Source organism: Podarcis gaigeae (genome assembly GCF_964106915.1).
Source record: "Podarcis gaigeae genome assembly, chromosome: 6".
NCBI lineage: Eukaryota > Metazoa > Chordata > Lepidosauria > Squamata > Lacertidae > Podarcis > Podarcis gaigeae.
In genome coordinates, this window is record NC_139682.1 from 66,492,508 (window position 1) to 66,509,344 (window position 16,837).

The following is a 16,837-nucleotide window of genomic DNA, read 5'->3' on the forward strand; positions in this document are numbered from 1 at the left end:
CTTCAGGATGAGAACAGAAATCGTGCTCCAGTGGTGGTGCAGCAGCGGGAGTCCCCATTAGCTAAAGTGGTGCTTCAGGTTAAGAACAGTTTCAGGTTAAGAACAGATCTCCAGAACAAAGTAAGTTTTTAACCCGAGGTACCAATGTACAGCAGTTGACTCCCTTCTGAGTTGTTTGGTTTCCTGCTGAACAGTGTAACAGAATCCTAGGCCCTTGATTATTTCTTTATGCGGCTTTGAAACCATGAAATCTAGAAGGGATTTCAACCCTTCATCAAGTTAGCAAATTAGCATGACAGAGGAGGGCTCTGTCAAGGAAGGCCTCGGGACACCTGAAGAGCTCCCCATGCTTTGCCAGGGATGGTGGTGTAGTTTGGGAGTGTGGGAAGGACCATGTGTGAGGTGCAGTGAAGAAAAAACAATACATGTGTTTAATAGAAGATATGGTTCTTGGAATTGGAAAGTAGGAGTGATTACTACAAGGTGAGTAAATAATTAGTGTGTCCAGAGGTGTTTTTAAAGCAAAAAACAACCCCCAACCCCCCCCCCCAATTGACATTTGACATTAGTATTACAATATAAATATAATCCTATGGTTGCCAAGTGGTTTGAATGCTAGAATGGCCACAATGGGAAGCGGTGGTTGTTCAGCAGAAAATGGAAGAGTCAAGAAAAAACAGCATTCAGTGTTTAAGGTGTGGTTCTCATTGAGATAGAAAACCTGTGATTAGACTGCACAACTTCACACTGTAGGGGGGGGACTGTATGTTGCTCATTAATAATAATCATAAAAATACTGCAATTGTAGGTTTTGGAGAAAAGAGTTCCAGCCTAATTTCCTCACCACATGCTCCTTTTCTATGTGTGGTTTTGTTTGTTTGTTTTTATATTGAGGAACATTCAATCATGCAATTTTCAGAAGCTGTCCCTGTTTCTGATTTGATCCCGGAATGTCCTGCTTTTCCTTAGGATGTCCTTATTTTCATCAAAGAAATGTTGGATGGGACGCCGAGTCATCTGAAAGCAGCCCTGTATAAGGAAGGTTTTTTTAAAAAAATGTTTTATACATGTTGGAAGCCGCCCAGAGTGCCTGGGACCACCCAGTCAAATGGGTGTGGTATAAATAGTAAAATTATTATTAATATGGAACAGGATGTCCCTATTTTCATCAGAGAAATGTTGGGGGTATGTTCTTCATATCAGACAGTGGTAACAGGGCATCTGTTCTGCAACACTACACTTGCTGCTTGAAATTTCCAGTGTTTTGTTTATGGTAAACATAATTAAATGCTAGCCCCCTACATAACTGCAGGGTCTTTGAAAGTTAGTTCCAAATACAGAATGGAATGGTGGACGGGGAGGGGACAAATTACTTTTAGTAGAGCTAAGTTTTCTTTTCTGAACACTGATCTGTTATCATTATCATCATCAACATTATTAGCAGCCACTCTGGTATTGCAGCACTCTTATTGACAGATTTAATAGAAGGGATTCATTTCACTGAATAGGCGGAGAGTTTAATACTTAAATCTAAACATTTATGTTCACCTGCCATTTGAATGGTCCTGTAAATTTAGTTTTTTTTACCAAACCCTCCTGGAGGAACTATGCGCTTCTGAAGGACTCTCTATCTGTAGATCTCAAATAAGTTTTGACTCCTTGAAATCAGTCTGTCAGTGATTAAATTGGACATGGAGAGCTCTTATTGGAATCAAATTTGATTGTTTTATGCAAGATACTTTGCTCAGACACAGGAAATTGTGTTACACTGAGTCAGACCATTGGTCCATCAACTTCAGTATTGTCTACACAAACTAGCAGTTATGCTCCAGCGTTTCAGAGAAGAAGCCCATCTGTCTTGAGAGTTGATGGAATGTGATTCCGGGACTGAAGGCAAGTAGCTGTGTTAGCAGGACGTAAACCTGGCAGGCAGGGGTTCCCAGACATCAAGACCCCTTCTCAGCCTCGCTGATGTAGTCCAAAGGAAAGCAGAGCAATACATTTGGCACCAGCTTGGCTGCAGGAGTTGCCAGAAGGAGGTTACAAGATTCCATCCAACCATCTTAGGGACTCCTTGGCCTCTTCTTCTACTTAAGATGTTCTGCAAGGCAGGGGAGGTTGAGGATAAGAGTTTTCCTTATCTTAGATGGGCTATGTTCACAGGTTGATGAAACCATCTGCCCCACACCTCAGCTTAAGTACAATGTTAATGTGGCATACTATGGGGTACGTATGGATTGTGGCTAACATCTTGTGTACTCGGCTTCAAACTGCAGTGGTGGGAGTTCACTGGAACTGGAATAAATGGGAATGTGTGCACCGCCTTCATGATGCAAGACCCTTAATTGTTTCCATGTAAATGAGGCATTGATGCACACACGGAACCACTCAATTATATCTACAGAAAGAGAGAGAAACCTTATTTTTAATCTAGCTGTTTTCAACAGTGGACACTGAGTTTTGATAAAAGTAAAATCTTTTTATTAACACTCTAATGGAATTTACTCTCTTTAAACAGCAATAAGCTAAATTATTTTCATTTCCAAGTCAGCAGGTATGACATTAATAGCAAAGCCACTCTCAGAAACAGCTTTGCACACTGGGCTTGCTCCCTTCTGAGTTACAACCATTAGCTCTGAAGAGTCCTGAGCTCCTTTAGAAGCCTTATTTGTTACACAATAAACCAGTCCGTCTTGTATAGATATGCTGTTTGTACACAATATAGTGTGCCTGAATGCACATTTAAGTACAATATCTATACTGGAGAGAAAGTAATTGATTTAAGAGAGATGACAGCTCAGTAGCTCATTTCATACTTTCACAATATAGCAATTTTTCTAAAGCCTCTCGTTTTCTCCTTTCTTCCACGGTGCTGCTCATCTTAGCTTTCCATCAATTTACCTTAAGCATCCAAAACAGCAAGGGACGTTTCTGAACAACCTAGAGTATTCATCCTGGATCTGAAATGAAAAGATGGAATGAACACAGTGGCTTATTAACAGGTAAATATATGTATTTTAAGCATCTTCCAGAGAGTGTGGCTTATTCTGTTATAAAGGTTTTTACATAATTTGGCCTCAGAGAGGATTAGGGACGATGCTGAAGGGGTTTTCAGAATGCAGACTGCAGGATCTTACATAAAGGCTTCAATCCAGAATCAGATGACTATAGTTAGTAAACCTCTTTAATTATTTCATAGGATTATTGCTGTACAATCTGAAATGCATTGCTTCTTAAATTGTAGATCTGTGAGACATAAATCAGATTTCAGAGTCTTAGGACATGATTGTGAATTATGTATGTGCACGAATTATTTTATTCATCTACGGCTGCAATCCTTAATACACTTACTTGTTAAGTGCGGCCCATTTAAATAAATGGGACTGCCCAGCTAATATGGATAGGACAGTAATGTAAATCTTCTAGCTTCTCTGCCTCTGACAATCTTTTACCCTTTTCTCTCTGTTGATGCTTCTCAGACACAGAGCACACCATGCTGCCTTCTGCTAAGGGGCAGCACAATCCCCGAGCTGGGGTAAAAAAAGGGGTCAGCTGAATTAACGTCCCTTTAAATACCCTACCTGGTGAGCTTTCCCATGCCTGTACCTTTTGGGATGACGCCTGTGCAAGAGCAATCTCTGAAGTTAAAGGGCGGGTGGCAGAAAACTTATGAGAAGGGTGTTTAAAAAGGAGGGGTCTTTTCAGTTTACAAATTTCAAGGGAGGCTTTGGCACAGGTGTGCCCCATGAAACATTTCTAGGTAGAAGAAGTACTCACTTTTCGTGACAAAACACAAAGAAATATGAAGATGAACAGTCCTTGAAATGCATTGAAGATTGTAAAAAGGTAGGCAGTGACCACTGATCCCTGGATGACATGAAGCACACCAAAGATCCACGTTGCCCCAAGGAGGAAGAGAAGGGAAAGAGCCCCCCGTGCACAAGATCTAGATAGAAGCAAGAGAGTTAGAATTCTCTCCCTCCCTCCTTCCCTTTCCCACCATATGCAGGAAATGATTTTTGCAGTTGAAAAATTCCTGAACGCTGCATGGCAGTTACATGGTTCCTCCTTTAGGGTGTGCTGCGGTGCTGTTGCCGAAATGATATTCTCTTGCTCTCATAACGAAACGGGAAAAAAACAACAGCAACAAATATCGCAGAAGAAAGAGTAAAAAGTGGACGGTTTTTTAAAAACACTGCCTGTCTTAATCTTCAAATCTGTTTTCTCTGGTGTATTGCAGAGCCATATGATTTGATTTTAAATCTACTGTTAGTGTAATTCCCCAAGGTAAAACATATGTCTGTTATGAAGTATACCCCCTAAGAAACCTTGGAAAAAATGTATAGTATGCTCTTAGGTCAGCACATGTGCATGACATCAAAGGGATCTTTTGGCTGTTTCTCAGTTTCAGCCTCGGAGATAGTGCTGGCTGTAAAACCAGACTTTCTCTTTATATTAAAAGGATTTCGCTTTTACAATGCAAGGGAACTTTAAATTGTGGCAGGGTCAGAATACTGATGTCCTAATAGCATACAAATCAATTGCCTCTGATTCCCCCACCCTCTTTTTTTGTTAACACACTGTAGTCTAAGTACACCCAGCCCTGCTCATGGACTCTGACAAATTACACCATGTTGTCTCACAAATGAGCTCCTTGATTAGTTTTTCTTTTTCATTTTCAGTCCAGCAGTTGCTGGACTTCCTTTCCACAAGAAAGCCTTTTCTCTCCCCCCCTCCTTTCTTTCTTTTTCTTTTTTGGTGCTGCTTCCAGAAAAATGAATAATTTTTTGACTTCATTAGAAGCAGTGCACTGTGTGAAGCTGATAGGGCGAGGAACAGGAGAAAAGTGATCAATCAAACAATTGCTAAATCCTAACTATAAATCTAACGCAGCGAGTTGAAACTGCAGGAGTGTTTCTAAGCAACAAAAACAGTAAGTTGTTTTCAGTGGTCCCTGTAGCACACACACACACACACACAGACACACTCCAGCCTTGCCAGCACAAACGGTTTTCAAGGTCTCTATAAATCAGTTTTAAAGAAAATGAGTTGATTGGGAAATCATAGCAGCACACAAAATAATAATTAAACAACCCCGAGAGACAAACAAATGAAAAGGCAGGTTTGTTGAACCCTCCCCCTATTTCCCTCTCCTCTACCAACAGAGTGCATCACCCAGAAAGCAAGGAGACAGAAGAGAAGTGTTTTTTCAACCCCATTGATTTGAATGGGAGAGTGAAACAAATTCTGAGCTCTCCCTTAGTGGAAAAAATGGGCATCCTGACTGCAATCCTATACTCACATACTGGGGAGTAAGTCTCTGTGAACTCAGTAGAACTTATTTCTGTGTTGGCATGCATAGGATTTCACTGTAAGTTGGGACTATGCCTCCAGTTTGGCTGAGGAGTTTCCCCCCAGCAAAATGTATCGGGGGTAAAGAACATATGGCAACAAGTATGATGATTTTCTTTAAAATCCCCCCCAAGCCTAAAAACTTAATTTTGGGGGATAACTTTGCCCCTCAAAAAAAGCTCAACAACTTTGCCCCCCCCCCACAAAGGCATTCGTTAGTCAGGGTTGTGGCAGTGATGGTCAGGGTTTTGGCCGCTTTGGGGTGACAGCTTGTGTGTGGGAATCAGCCACGGCTGCGGTGGGTGGTTGCTGGCAGCCCTGAGGGGGACGTTCTGCCTGCTTCCCTGCCATGCATATGTGAGGAGGTGTCTTCTCCAGGCACCAAAGAAGTGCCGAGAGCAGTGGGGGGGGGGCAACGGATCACATAGTATGGAAAGGTGAGTTGTGGTGCAGGGTGGCTGAGTAGGCGCGCCCTCTTGGGCCCATCATCCTGTGCCCGGGAGACATCGACCACCCCTGCCAAACCACCCTGCGGAGGCAGCGACGGCCATGCCCTGCCACAATTGCCGCCATATGGCAATCCTAATTCATTAACAAGATTTCTATTTCTATTTGAAGCACAGTTTTAAGACCCAGATTCTTAAAACTGCAGAATTTAGAGTCCCCGGAACCTTACCAATCCATCCTTACTGCCAACTATTTTAATAGGGTGCCATCCAACTAAACAGTTTAGCTGGTGCAAGGACTTTAAGCAGCAGATATTCCCCACCCTCTCCTTTCCCTGTACACACTCTGCATGCCCTGTGAATTCCCAGAACAGATTTAGGTGTTGTGGGGGGAGAGGAGAAGGTGGGGAAGTTCCACTACATATCTTGTTGAGTTCTGTGGGGTTTACTCACAGGTAAATGGACACACAAGTACAGTCATAGGCTTTTTGTCAGCAAGAAAAAAGCCTTAATGCAGTGTAAAGTAGACTTTCCTTCAGGAGTGATGTTAATATAGAATTACATCAGTTTTCAAATCAGCTGGTTTTAGTTTTTTTAAAAAGAGTAAAAGTTGAAATTTACCTTATATTTTCATAGCAGCTAACTTCTGGCTTTAGCATGGCTGTTTGTCGAAATACTTTATAGATAATGACACCAAAAGCAATCAAATTAACCTGGAAATATATACATATATGTATTCAGTTTAACAAGATGAACATTGGAATTATATCTGTATTTCATATTTAAAGCAAACAAATCAAACCCCTTCTTTCTGTTGAAAGGAAAGAGCTATTCTGATCCTTTTAATAGAACAAAGAGTACTACAGTAACCTAGGTCAAAGACGAATGTAACTCTATATCCTTTCAAGTGTATAATTAACAGCAGTCTGCAAATGTTTATTGAATTTATTGGCAAATCTCTTTAGGTTCTGGATCAGAATTCTCCCCCAAAGTAGATGTATGGAATATGTATTCTCGGTTAGGCATTATACAGATATTTCATTTGAAAATACAAACCCACTGTTTCCTACTAAGTAACATTAGCAACATCAAGAGTGCGTTAAAATCTTTGGGTGTAAAAGATACAAGTGAAAAGTTTTGAATTTCAAAGGTACTTTTGGTAAAAAGGGTAACATACTATGGACTTGGTATTAAGCTTTGCATTTGTTTGACTAAGAAAAAGCCAGAAAAATATGGAAACGAGGCATGGAACAAATAACAGTATACCATAAATCAGAGAGCCAACCACATATGAGCCAACCACAAATGATACTACTGAGCAGTGATGGCTTTGTCTGAGCTACCACCACAAAAATGAGCAATAGCCTGCTTTATCTCTGGGTCAAAGCCCTCTTTCTCCTAGCCACCCAGCCCTTCGATCCCCCAATCCTCCTGTCCCATTTTCTGCTGGTGGCAACAGTAGCAGCATATAGTAAGCCCACAATTTACACATTCCCTTGTCCGGTGCAGTATATAGAGGGCACACCAGGAAAAATGGTGCTGATGGCCGTCAGGTGCAGTACATTTCCCCAAAGCCTCCAGGACCTTTTCTCCTTCTCCAGGCTCTGGAGAAGGTAGGGAGAGACCATACCTTCTTCTCTCTCCCTGTGGCTGGAATGTCATTATTGCTGCTGATACCATTGCTGGCAACTCAGACTTCTAGGTAGAGTCTAAACCAAAGGGAGACAAAGGGTGTTGTGGAACAGGTGGGAAGGGGGGTAAATCAGGAATTCCTCCATGGCTTGGATTTTTAATTAAGCCAGAAGAATTCAGGGCCTGCGATGCTCACATCTTCTTTGACGTGAATGCTGTGAGCCACGAAAAATGTACCTGTGAACCTCACTGATGTTTGTTGAGTGCATATATCCCATGGAATAAGAAAAGAAAATGTCCAAATGTATGCAATACCCAGCATAATGTAATATAGTATCCGATATAATATCTTATACCAATATATCTTAGAGATCAGGTGCTTTTCACTTTGAAAGAAAGCAGCTTTCCCACATAGGAAGTGCTCCTTAGAAAGTAGCAGGGAAGCGCTAGGTTAGGTACCTGTGAGGTTTGTTCAATAAAGTTATGCTAGTGTTTGAAGTAAGTGGAAGCGTCTGATCAGCTATTCACAAGCAGCAGTTATTCACCAAAAATATCCATGAGTAACAGCAGATCAGTATTAAAAGAATTATATTGCTGAGTCCACCTGCACCTCTATCAATAACAACAGCACATTCCTTGGACAAAGTTTGCCTGAAGAAAGCTTCTGAAGTAGTATTTGGTGCTTTATAAAAGCTGTACAATACTCCACAAAGTAAAATAGGGACACTTGGATATGTATAATTCTCTCTAGTTGAAGAATCAGTGCCTGAGTATCCCCCATCCAGTATTTCTATGGTCCTTTGTATGCTATGGTCCTTTGTATGCTTAAAAAGCAGAGACATCACCTTGCCAACAAAGGTCCGTATAGTTAAAGCTATGGTTTTCCCAGTAGTGATGTATGGAAGTGAGAGCTGGACCATAAAGAAGGCTGATCGCCGAAGAATTGATGCTTTTGAATTATGGTGCTGGAGGAGACTCTTGAGAGTCCCATGGACTGCAAGAAGATCAAACGTATCCATTCTGAAGGAAATCAGCCCTGAGTGCTCACTGGAAGGACAGATCATGAAGCTGAGGCTCCAATACTTTGGCCACCTCATGAGAAGAGAAGACTCCCTGGAAAAGACCCTGTGCTGGACCCGGGGGTAAGGTACCGTGGGCGTAAGCAGAGTCCACACGAAGAGGGGCGAGGTCTGAGGTGGAGAGCCGGGCGGGGAACAGGAACACTGGAACAGGAGGCCGAGCAGGGAACAAGAACACCGGATGGTCAGGAGCAGGAGGCCGGGCAGGGAACAGGAGCACCGGATGGTCAGGAACAGGAGGCCGGGCAGGGAACAGGAACGCAGGAAGGTCCGAAGCCAACAACGACGTTGCTCCCGCAACCTGGGGCCGGGCTGACTGGGCTTTTACCCTCTTCTAAGGCCAGGGGCGGTCCCGGCCCCCAGGAGCCCCGCCTCCTCTGACCTTAAGGCGAGCACTCCTCCTGGGAGCAACCAGTTCCGTTCGCCTCTCTGCCCTAAGCCTCTGCAGATCAGGAGAGGCCGAAGGGTTACTGGGCCCTGGAGGAGGCTCACCTGTAGCCACTGAGTCCTCAAGCCCCTCTGGGGCCAGAAGGGTTTCACCTGGGGCCAGCTCCTGGTGCTCTGCCACAGGTGCAGGCTCTTCAGCATCTAGGCCTTGCCCCAGTTCAGCCGGCCCTGGAGGCGGGGACTCCTGTGCAGGCTGGGATTCCTCTGGTTCGTCCTCTGAATCGGAATCCCAGGCCATCACAGACCCTGATGTTGGGAAAGATGGAGGGCACAAGGAGAAGGGGACGACAGAGGACGAGATGGTTGGACAGTGTTCTCGAAGCTACCAGCATGAGTTTGACCAAACTGTGGGAGGCAGTGGAAGACAGGAGTGCCTGGCGTGCTCTGGCCCATGGGGTCATGAAGAGTCGGACACGACTAAACGTGTCCTAAACTAAACATGCTACTATGTGCAGAAAGAGGTAAGTGGTCCACCAAGACCCTAAGCAAATGGTCAGGGGAGGGGAAGTTGGGGAAACTATGGCCTGCACAATCTAAATGGTATGCAAATAGACTTTGTTTGCTTGATTTGTTTATTTATTCAGGGGCCCACAACTGTACAGGCAAAGCCCACACAAGTAGAGTTTGTACGTGCCCACAAACTTGTTCACATCTTATTTCCCCAGCATGCATGGAATTGGTTCCTCAGATAAAGAAATCCATCTGGCATAACTGAAGGGCAAGCCAAAAGCTTTCACTTGAGAACTGTCAGCTTTAATTGGAGGTGCTGCTGGTGAAAATGGTGGTGAATAATATCTATTGATATTAACCACTTGGGACACCTTTTTATCGATAAAACTATTCAATTAGTTTTAAATGTGTTGTTTTCATTTGTTGGTGTTGTACACTACATTGAATGCTTTTATAGTGGGAAAGTGGAATAAATATCTTTCCATTAAGTAAGTAACCCAGAGAGAAAGTTGTGTTTGAACCACAATAATAAACAGGAACTGTTGCAGGCACATGCATCTCCAAGCCTTACCTAGCTGTTTCCTGACTTCCTACCCCACCCTGATTCTCCTTTCCGAAGAAAAACATCCTTTGAGTTTAGTCCTACCTGCTTTTTCATTTACCCAACACCACAAACGTCAGTTTACACAGTGACCCTAAGTGGGTTTGTACCAGACCAAAAGTGCAGGTAGGTGGACACACAGAAAGAGCCTGCTGTGCAGCAATGCCTGAGGGCTCCTCCTGTTGTGGGCCATTGCTGGTGTCCTACCCCTTCCCCTCATCTTTCCCCTTGGATTTGTGAAATTCTAAAAATATACTGAATGAGCCACATTTCAGCTGGCTAGCTTTTTGCATTCTGTCTATGAATTCTTGATTGCAATTGTGCCAGTTGGTTCTTATGGATTTGCATCTGCTGACTGAGTAATATTAATGAAACATCCACTTGTTTCCTCATCTATATGCTTCAAGAGGAGGGGGGAAAACCCACTCATATTTAAAACAGCAATTGGAAGCCCAGTGATCCATGATGGGAAGCCTAGATGGGAGATTTTGGTGGGGTGGACAATTAAGAATTTGTCTTAACCACAGTCTGGGTTTGATCACATGCACCCCTGCAAAGGCATTATTTTAGAAACACATATGCTTTATTTCTTAAGAGAAAATCCTGCATGTAGGTGACCCAGGGCTATCTATGCCAGCCCTGCCTCCAACATCTCTCTGTGTGCAGACTGTACAATCTCTCTATTCCATACCTTCCTGTGTTGAACAAGGATGATCTGATGGGAGCATCTACCTGCATTTTTGGGTTTTATCCACAGAGTAGGGAGGCTAGTTTAGCAGAGCTCGTGGTTGTATGGTGATTTCTACTCCCCTTCAAATGGATGTGGATAGAATCCCCTTCAGACCTTCTATGTTCAACATCAAAAGGTCTGGGACTAAGTGGGCAGGCATAAGGATGTTTGGAACAGTGACCCCCCAACATGGACTGATGTTTCCAATTCAGGCTTAATGCCCAAAGAGGGGACAAAACAGCTCTATGATGCATTATCACATTTAACAGTTCACAACCCCTTGTTCTAAGTAATAACTGCTAGGTAGTTAGTGAAGAAACAATTAACTACCTGAGATAGTCCATCTTTTCAGTGGCTACTTTAAAGACCTGAAGAAAGTCTTGGGGGTGGGGGCGGGGCAGGGAGATGGAAGAAGAGAGGTCCAGGCCAGGAAGTTTATGTCATGCATTTAATACATTTAACATATTAACTTTGTTTAATACATGTTTGCTAATGTACAATAGATGTGGAGGTCAATATGAATGTGACAGATAGAAAGGTGGGGCTAGGGCCTTTTCCATGCATACTGCATTCCTAACACCAAACCCCGAAGATGCTGTTTGGAGGGAATCTGCTATTAGCACCAATATTTAAAATTCTGATATACCTAATACTTCTGAAACCAGCAGTTCTTGAAGTTAATTATACAATTAATTTGACCTTTATAATAATTATATGCAGGCTTTTATATAATATACATATTCTGGTGAATAACAGAGGAAATAATTCACTTTATCTCTAGCTGGCATAATGTGAGTTTGGAATGCTCTTATTATAAGTGGGGCAAAATGTAGTCGGAACACAAAAGGGTGATACTTGGAGGATGCATGAAGTTTTAGGAAACTAGATAGCTAATGTAAATGGCATCAGCCTAATCATCTAGTCTAGACAATGCTCTCATACTCTTTGACATCTAGGTGGCATCTAAGTGGCAAACTAGGAATTTAATTTCAACTTCATGCATCTCTGTCCTAATTATGGGTTGGTTTTGGAGTGTAGTTCTGCTTATGGAATGGTCATTCCAGGTTCCCACTCATGGAAGAGAAGTGGTGATTTTCACTGATTCCCTATTTACCCATCACCATGCAGCCTCCCATCTACTTTTTAGTGTAAGGATCCCTCCAGCATAGTGTGAAAAGTAGTGTGAGAGGTTACCAGAGGAAATGGGAATCCAGAAAATTGCTTCCCGACTCATGGGTAGGAGCTTCCACAGATGGAAAAGCGCCATTGGATCTAACCCAATGTGCCTCCTGTTGTATGTTTAATTCTTCTTTTCTCCATTTGGCTAAACATACCTGTCATCATCTCCCTTAATTTCCATGCCCTATCCCTCTCTTTCTGTCTTTTGCCATGCATCTTTCTTTGCTTCCCTCTGTTTTGAAAATGTGATTATGTCATTTAAAGTGCTTTCTCAAGATATGTTCCTGTAACAATGGATACTATCTCTCCGTAGATTTGGAAACAGTATTTTAATGCTCACATTTCCCCTCCCCATATTTTGTGCCACACCAAAGTCCTGGTGCCTGAGATACACTATTTATCAAAGTTTCTAAGCTTGTATGGAATTTGAAAGTTCTTAAGTGTTTAAGTAACAGTTTTGAATATATTCTTAGAAAGGTGGGTCCCCTTCCCACCTGTTTTTATTTTGTGGTCTTACACCATCTGCTGTAAGTGGGTGAGAAGTTGAAGTGTACTAGAGGGAGAATTAAAGTTGGAAACTATCGTCTGAGTTTTAAATACACCAAGAACACTCATAAAAGCAAGAAGATTCTGGACAAGAGCCAACTATAATTCCTATTGCTTGACAAAGGAAAAGCCTTGGACTCCCTGCACAATTAAATAAACAAATACATGGCTTCTCATATACAAAAGAATGTAGCTTTCAACCCAGAACCACCCACATGACTCTGGCCCTAATGGTGTAATTTTCTGCTTGTGAGAGATCTACTAGCATAATCATTCACTTTCATTATGTGCTGTTCATGATTAGTACTGTTTAACATTAATGGCTACTAGTATTTATTGTTTTCTTTTTCATTGGGTGAAATGACATGTCGGGTCCAAATAATGCTGTTAATAATGGGATGATGTTAATAGCGGGAGGTTCAGAGATGCGACCCATGAGGCACAATCCACTGGAAAGATCTCCTGCACAAGTTCCATTGAAACCAATGCATATTCCTCAAGAACACATTAAATGACAGGTGGAAGATGTGCAAGAGCATGGTCAAATGTGCCCTGCTGTCATTTCGATGTCCTGTATAATAGCTCTCATTACCTCTTTACATCAGTATCTGTGGTAACAAATGTCTAAAATGAGCTGCTGTAAAAAGATAGGCTATGCAGGAGACTGAAATCTGCAATTTTTGCATTCTTACATCAACACGAAAAGGCTTATGCTTTTTCCTCAACAGTAATGTGAATGCAAAATCTAAATGGGCAGCAATGAAATTAGCCTAATTTTTGTATGTTTAGGTAGCACAACTCTCCACTACATCCCCCCAAATGCACTTCCCCTCCAAAGCCCCCCCCCCTTTGAATTGGGAGAAAGGATTCAATGAATCTTATCACATAAAAATGGTTGGACGAGTCAGATATGTGTGGGTCTCAAAATCAAGTGCAAAACTCTCCACTGCATTTTCTAAAATGGGAAAAACTCAAAACAAAACTATATTGGAAAAAAGGTCACAGAATCGGAGAATCAGAGAGCTGGAAGGGACCCGAAGAGTCATCTAGTCTAACTGCCCGCAGTGCAGGAATCTTTTTGCACAACTTAGGGATCAAACCCATGACCCTGAGATTAGTAGAGTCTCATGCTCTACCAACTGAGGTCATATGAATCCATCATATGATTTAAAAAAAAAAAAACAGCAAGGAGAGAGGTAAGAAGAGAGAAGGGTTATGTCATGATAAAGGCTGTGAACACATGACCAGCTTAAAGTGCAACAAGTTTGTTCTTTTTCTCTGTTCCCATTGAAGTTGGTTTGGGGGCAAACACATCAAAATGCAGTGCTTCATAGGAAATGACAAAATAGATGTGGACTGTGGCTAATGTCACGTGTACACTGCTTCCCAAACCAGTGGTGGGAGCACATTGGATGCAGATTAAATGGGAGTGTGTGCATAGCCAAAGAATTAAGGGGAGGGGGTATGGCTGAGTATTGTTTAGTAGTTCAACGGGCAATGCTGTGGTGGAATGATCCTTTTGGGTTAACAAGCTGAGAAGCTTGTCTTGCACAGATATCCATGAAAGCCAAGGACACTTATTAAAGTAGGGCTACTCTCAAACAGCAGGGAAACCATTTTTAGTGTTCAACTGTGAGAATGCTTCCTGGAAGGAGATTCAGAAAGAAAAGGCTTCTTGGCTTTTGAGGGAATGCAGACATAATACGGTAGCCTACAAATCCACTCCACTTCCCAGTGGGGAGGAGTTGCGGTGGACCACGTGGCCACCCACTTCCCTCCAGGAGCGGGGGACGAAGACCCACATCATCCAGAGGTTCCCGGCCACATCATTCGCCAGGCAGCCAATCTGCTGGCGGGGGGCGGGGGTGGGCGGGCATGGATGGGCCCCATTTAAACTGAGGGGCAAACCAGAGAGCTTCCTCTTGGCTCGCTTCCTTGATCGTTAGGCACTGGTTGATCTTATGATGGGGGAGGGGAGGTGTGGCCATCACCTGCCCCTCCAAGCTTAAGGGTATTCCATTAAAGGAATCTGGGTGTGTGGATCTTGTCTGAAGCCTGGGGTAGGGCTAGGGCCATGCCACAACCCTGTCGGGAAACCAGGAGGAGCTCGAGTTGGTTTGCATCAACAGGGCTCCCCCTACTGGTGGTTGAACCTTACTGGACTCCCTACGTGATGGGCAGGAGTCAGATATAGTCGGGTCAATTCCAATGTCTAAGCCAATCCCGCTGACATTCTGTAACCAATAAAGTTGTGGCCTAAATTTGCCCAATAACATTAACCTAATATCCATGTCCTTGTGTCTTATTCATCAACAAGGGGGTGGTCTCGGGGTCTCAGCACGCAACATTTTCTACTAGCTGTCGTAGAGAGAGATGTACTGGTAGCATTACAGGGACAGTGAATGGACTGAATTGAGATTCTCAAGTTATGAGAACGTGAATCTGGATTATTTCCAGGTACAAAGGATATTGGATCATTCTTGTGGTCCCCAGCTACAGCCAAGCCTGTTGTGGGGTAGCGATTTGTATTTGTCCCTGAAACCATTTCAAACTGCTTGATTCCCAAAGGTATTTGACAAGGCATAGCTGCCCATACTGTAGCTTATTTATATTCTTAGCAATATCTGATTCCACAGCTTTCTGTGTAAACCACAAAAAAGTAAAACATCTTTTAAATGAAAAGCTATTGAACACTACAGTATACAAAGAAACCCGCCAATGTACTAACACTATTGTGCCTGTTTACAGATGGAAAAAACCAGCAAGTATGAATCATTGTAATTCTAAGTTCCTTCAGAGAGAATTACAAGACCATATGACATCCTAGCGTGTTAGATTTTGCATTAGGATCCATGACTGAGTTGTAAGACATCCAGACAGCTCCATATTGAGCACACATCTGAGGAATACAAGTTATTTCATCTTCTGTTGGCAGTTTGCTTAAACAGCTGGCTTTGAATGTGTTTCTTGCCTTATGCTGGCATACAGGAAGAAGAGCTGAATTTTGATTTGCCTAGCCATAAGCTTTGTTGCAGAATTATCCAAAGAAAGGCCACGAGCATCTAATAGTTTTCTAGAGCAATTTTTGGTGTACATATATATGAATGCTTCACTTAGATTTTGTCACCTCAGCTTCAAAGGAGAATAATTTCTCCTGCCTATTCATAGTAAGTTATAGGAAATCTGATGGTGTTGGCAGGAGGAGGGTGAAGCATGTTAAATTGCTGTGAGGAGAGTAATTAAATCCACCAGCTGTAATTTTGTGGTAGTGGGTGGCATTTAGCAGAGGAAGACAAATTTTGATGATGGAAACCTCAGTTTGAAGAATGAGGGAGAAGAAAGGATAGTGTTAGAATAGGCATAATACACTGTCTTGGCTGACTGGTAGTTAAGGATGGCTGAATCAGTCAATTCTGCTTTCTCTCATATTCTCATTTTCCACTCTTAAGTTGAACATTCCACATTTCCACATCAGTTTCAAATATTTTGAACAAGTTCTCATGAAAATTCGGCAGCATTTTTACTGTGAATTTCTCCTGATAGACATCTTTTAATACACACACCTTTGCAAAGCAATATTGCTCAATATAATGCTATTTTCACAAACATATGCCTTTCCATGCAGATTTTATCCTTATATATGCATTTTTTTGTACACATTATTTTGCCGGACAACTGTATTGAAAAATTCAGAGAAGTGTGAATTTGAAAAGATGACTGGGTTTTGGTTTACACATTGTTTCAAAAATAGCTTCATCTATAAATGTAGATCAGATTTCTCCCCTGTCCCAATCTGGTGGGCATTGCACTAGGTGAAATGTGGTTTTTAGCAGATAGGCAATGCCCTATATAGTATGACATGGAAAATTACAAATGAACTAAGACGGAAGCACTACAATGTTCTGCCTTAGTGGGTTTGTTACGGTTCTTGTGCCGTAACTTTTAAACAATAAAAGAGTTACTGTTAATCTTCTGCAGTCTCTGGCATTTATTAAATTAGGCAGGGATAGTGGAAGCGTATACTTACTAATGTTTTTGATCCCCTTCCTTTGTTTTCTCATTCAGCCTGCGTAATAATTGTGAATGTTTGTGATAGAAAATAGTTGTTATTTTTACCTGCCCATAGTCTTTAAGATGGGATATAATTACACTGAAACAAATGAATGGCAGCTTTCTAAAGATATGACTGGGAACAGGATGGGAAACATGATGTGTTCTGCTTTAAGTTACTAACAACCCAACAGAAGCTCATTCAATGAAAGGCAGGTGCATGACATTGCTTTATGGTTTATTTCCTTTAGCAATGACAAAAGGCTTCCAGTTTCTCTCCATTAACCATCACTTTGAGCAGTAGTGAAACTGCAATCAGTAGTGC

At 42.3% G+C, this 16,837-nt stretch overlaps 1 protein-coding gene across 4 annotated transcripts in view; it reads right to left on the minus strand.

Moving 5' to 3' along the window:
* Positions 1–2,458: 2,458 nt before the first annotated feature.
* The window catches only part of ADGRL4 (adhesion G protein-coupled receptor L4), an 81,387-nt gene continuing 67,008 nt past the window's right edge, over positions 2,459–16,837 (minus strand). For 2 of the 4 annotated variants that reach the window (XM_083743363.1, XM_083743362.1), the window contains exons 14-16: positions 6,420–6,511; positions 3,778–3,946; positions 2,459–2,960 (exon numbers count right to left, since the gene is read on the minus strand). In XM_083743363.1, the coding sequence (XP_083599489.1) occupies positions 2,898–2,960; positions 3,778–3,946; positions 6,420–6,511 (324 nt within the window). In that variant the 3' untranslated portion in view covers positions 2,459–2,897. Of the gene's footprint in view, positions 2,961–3,777; positions 3,947–6,419; positions 6,512–16,099; positions 16,138–16,837 lie in introns of those variants that run through there. The other 2 variants (XR_014565398.1, XR_014565399.1) reach the window with 1 other exon arrangement.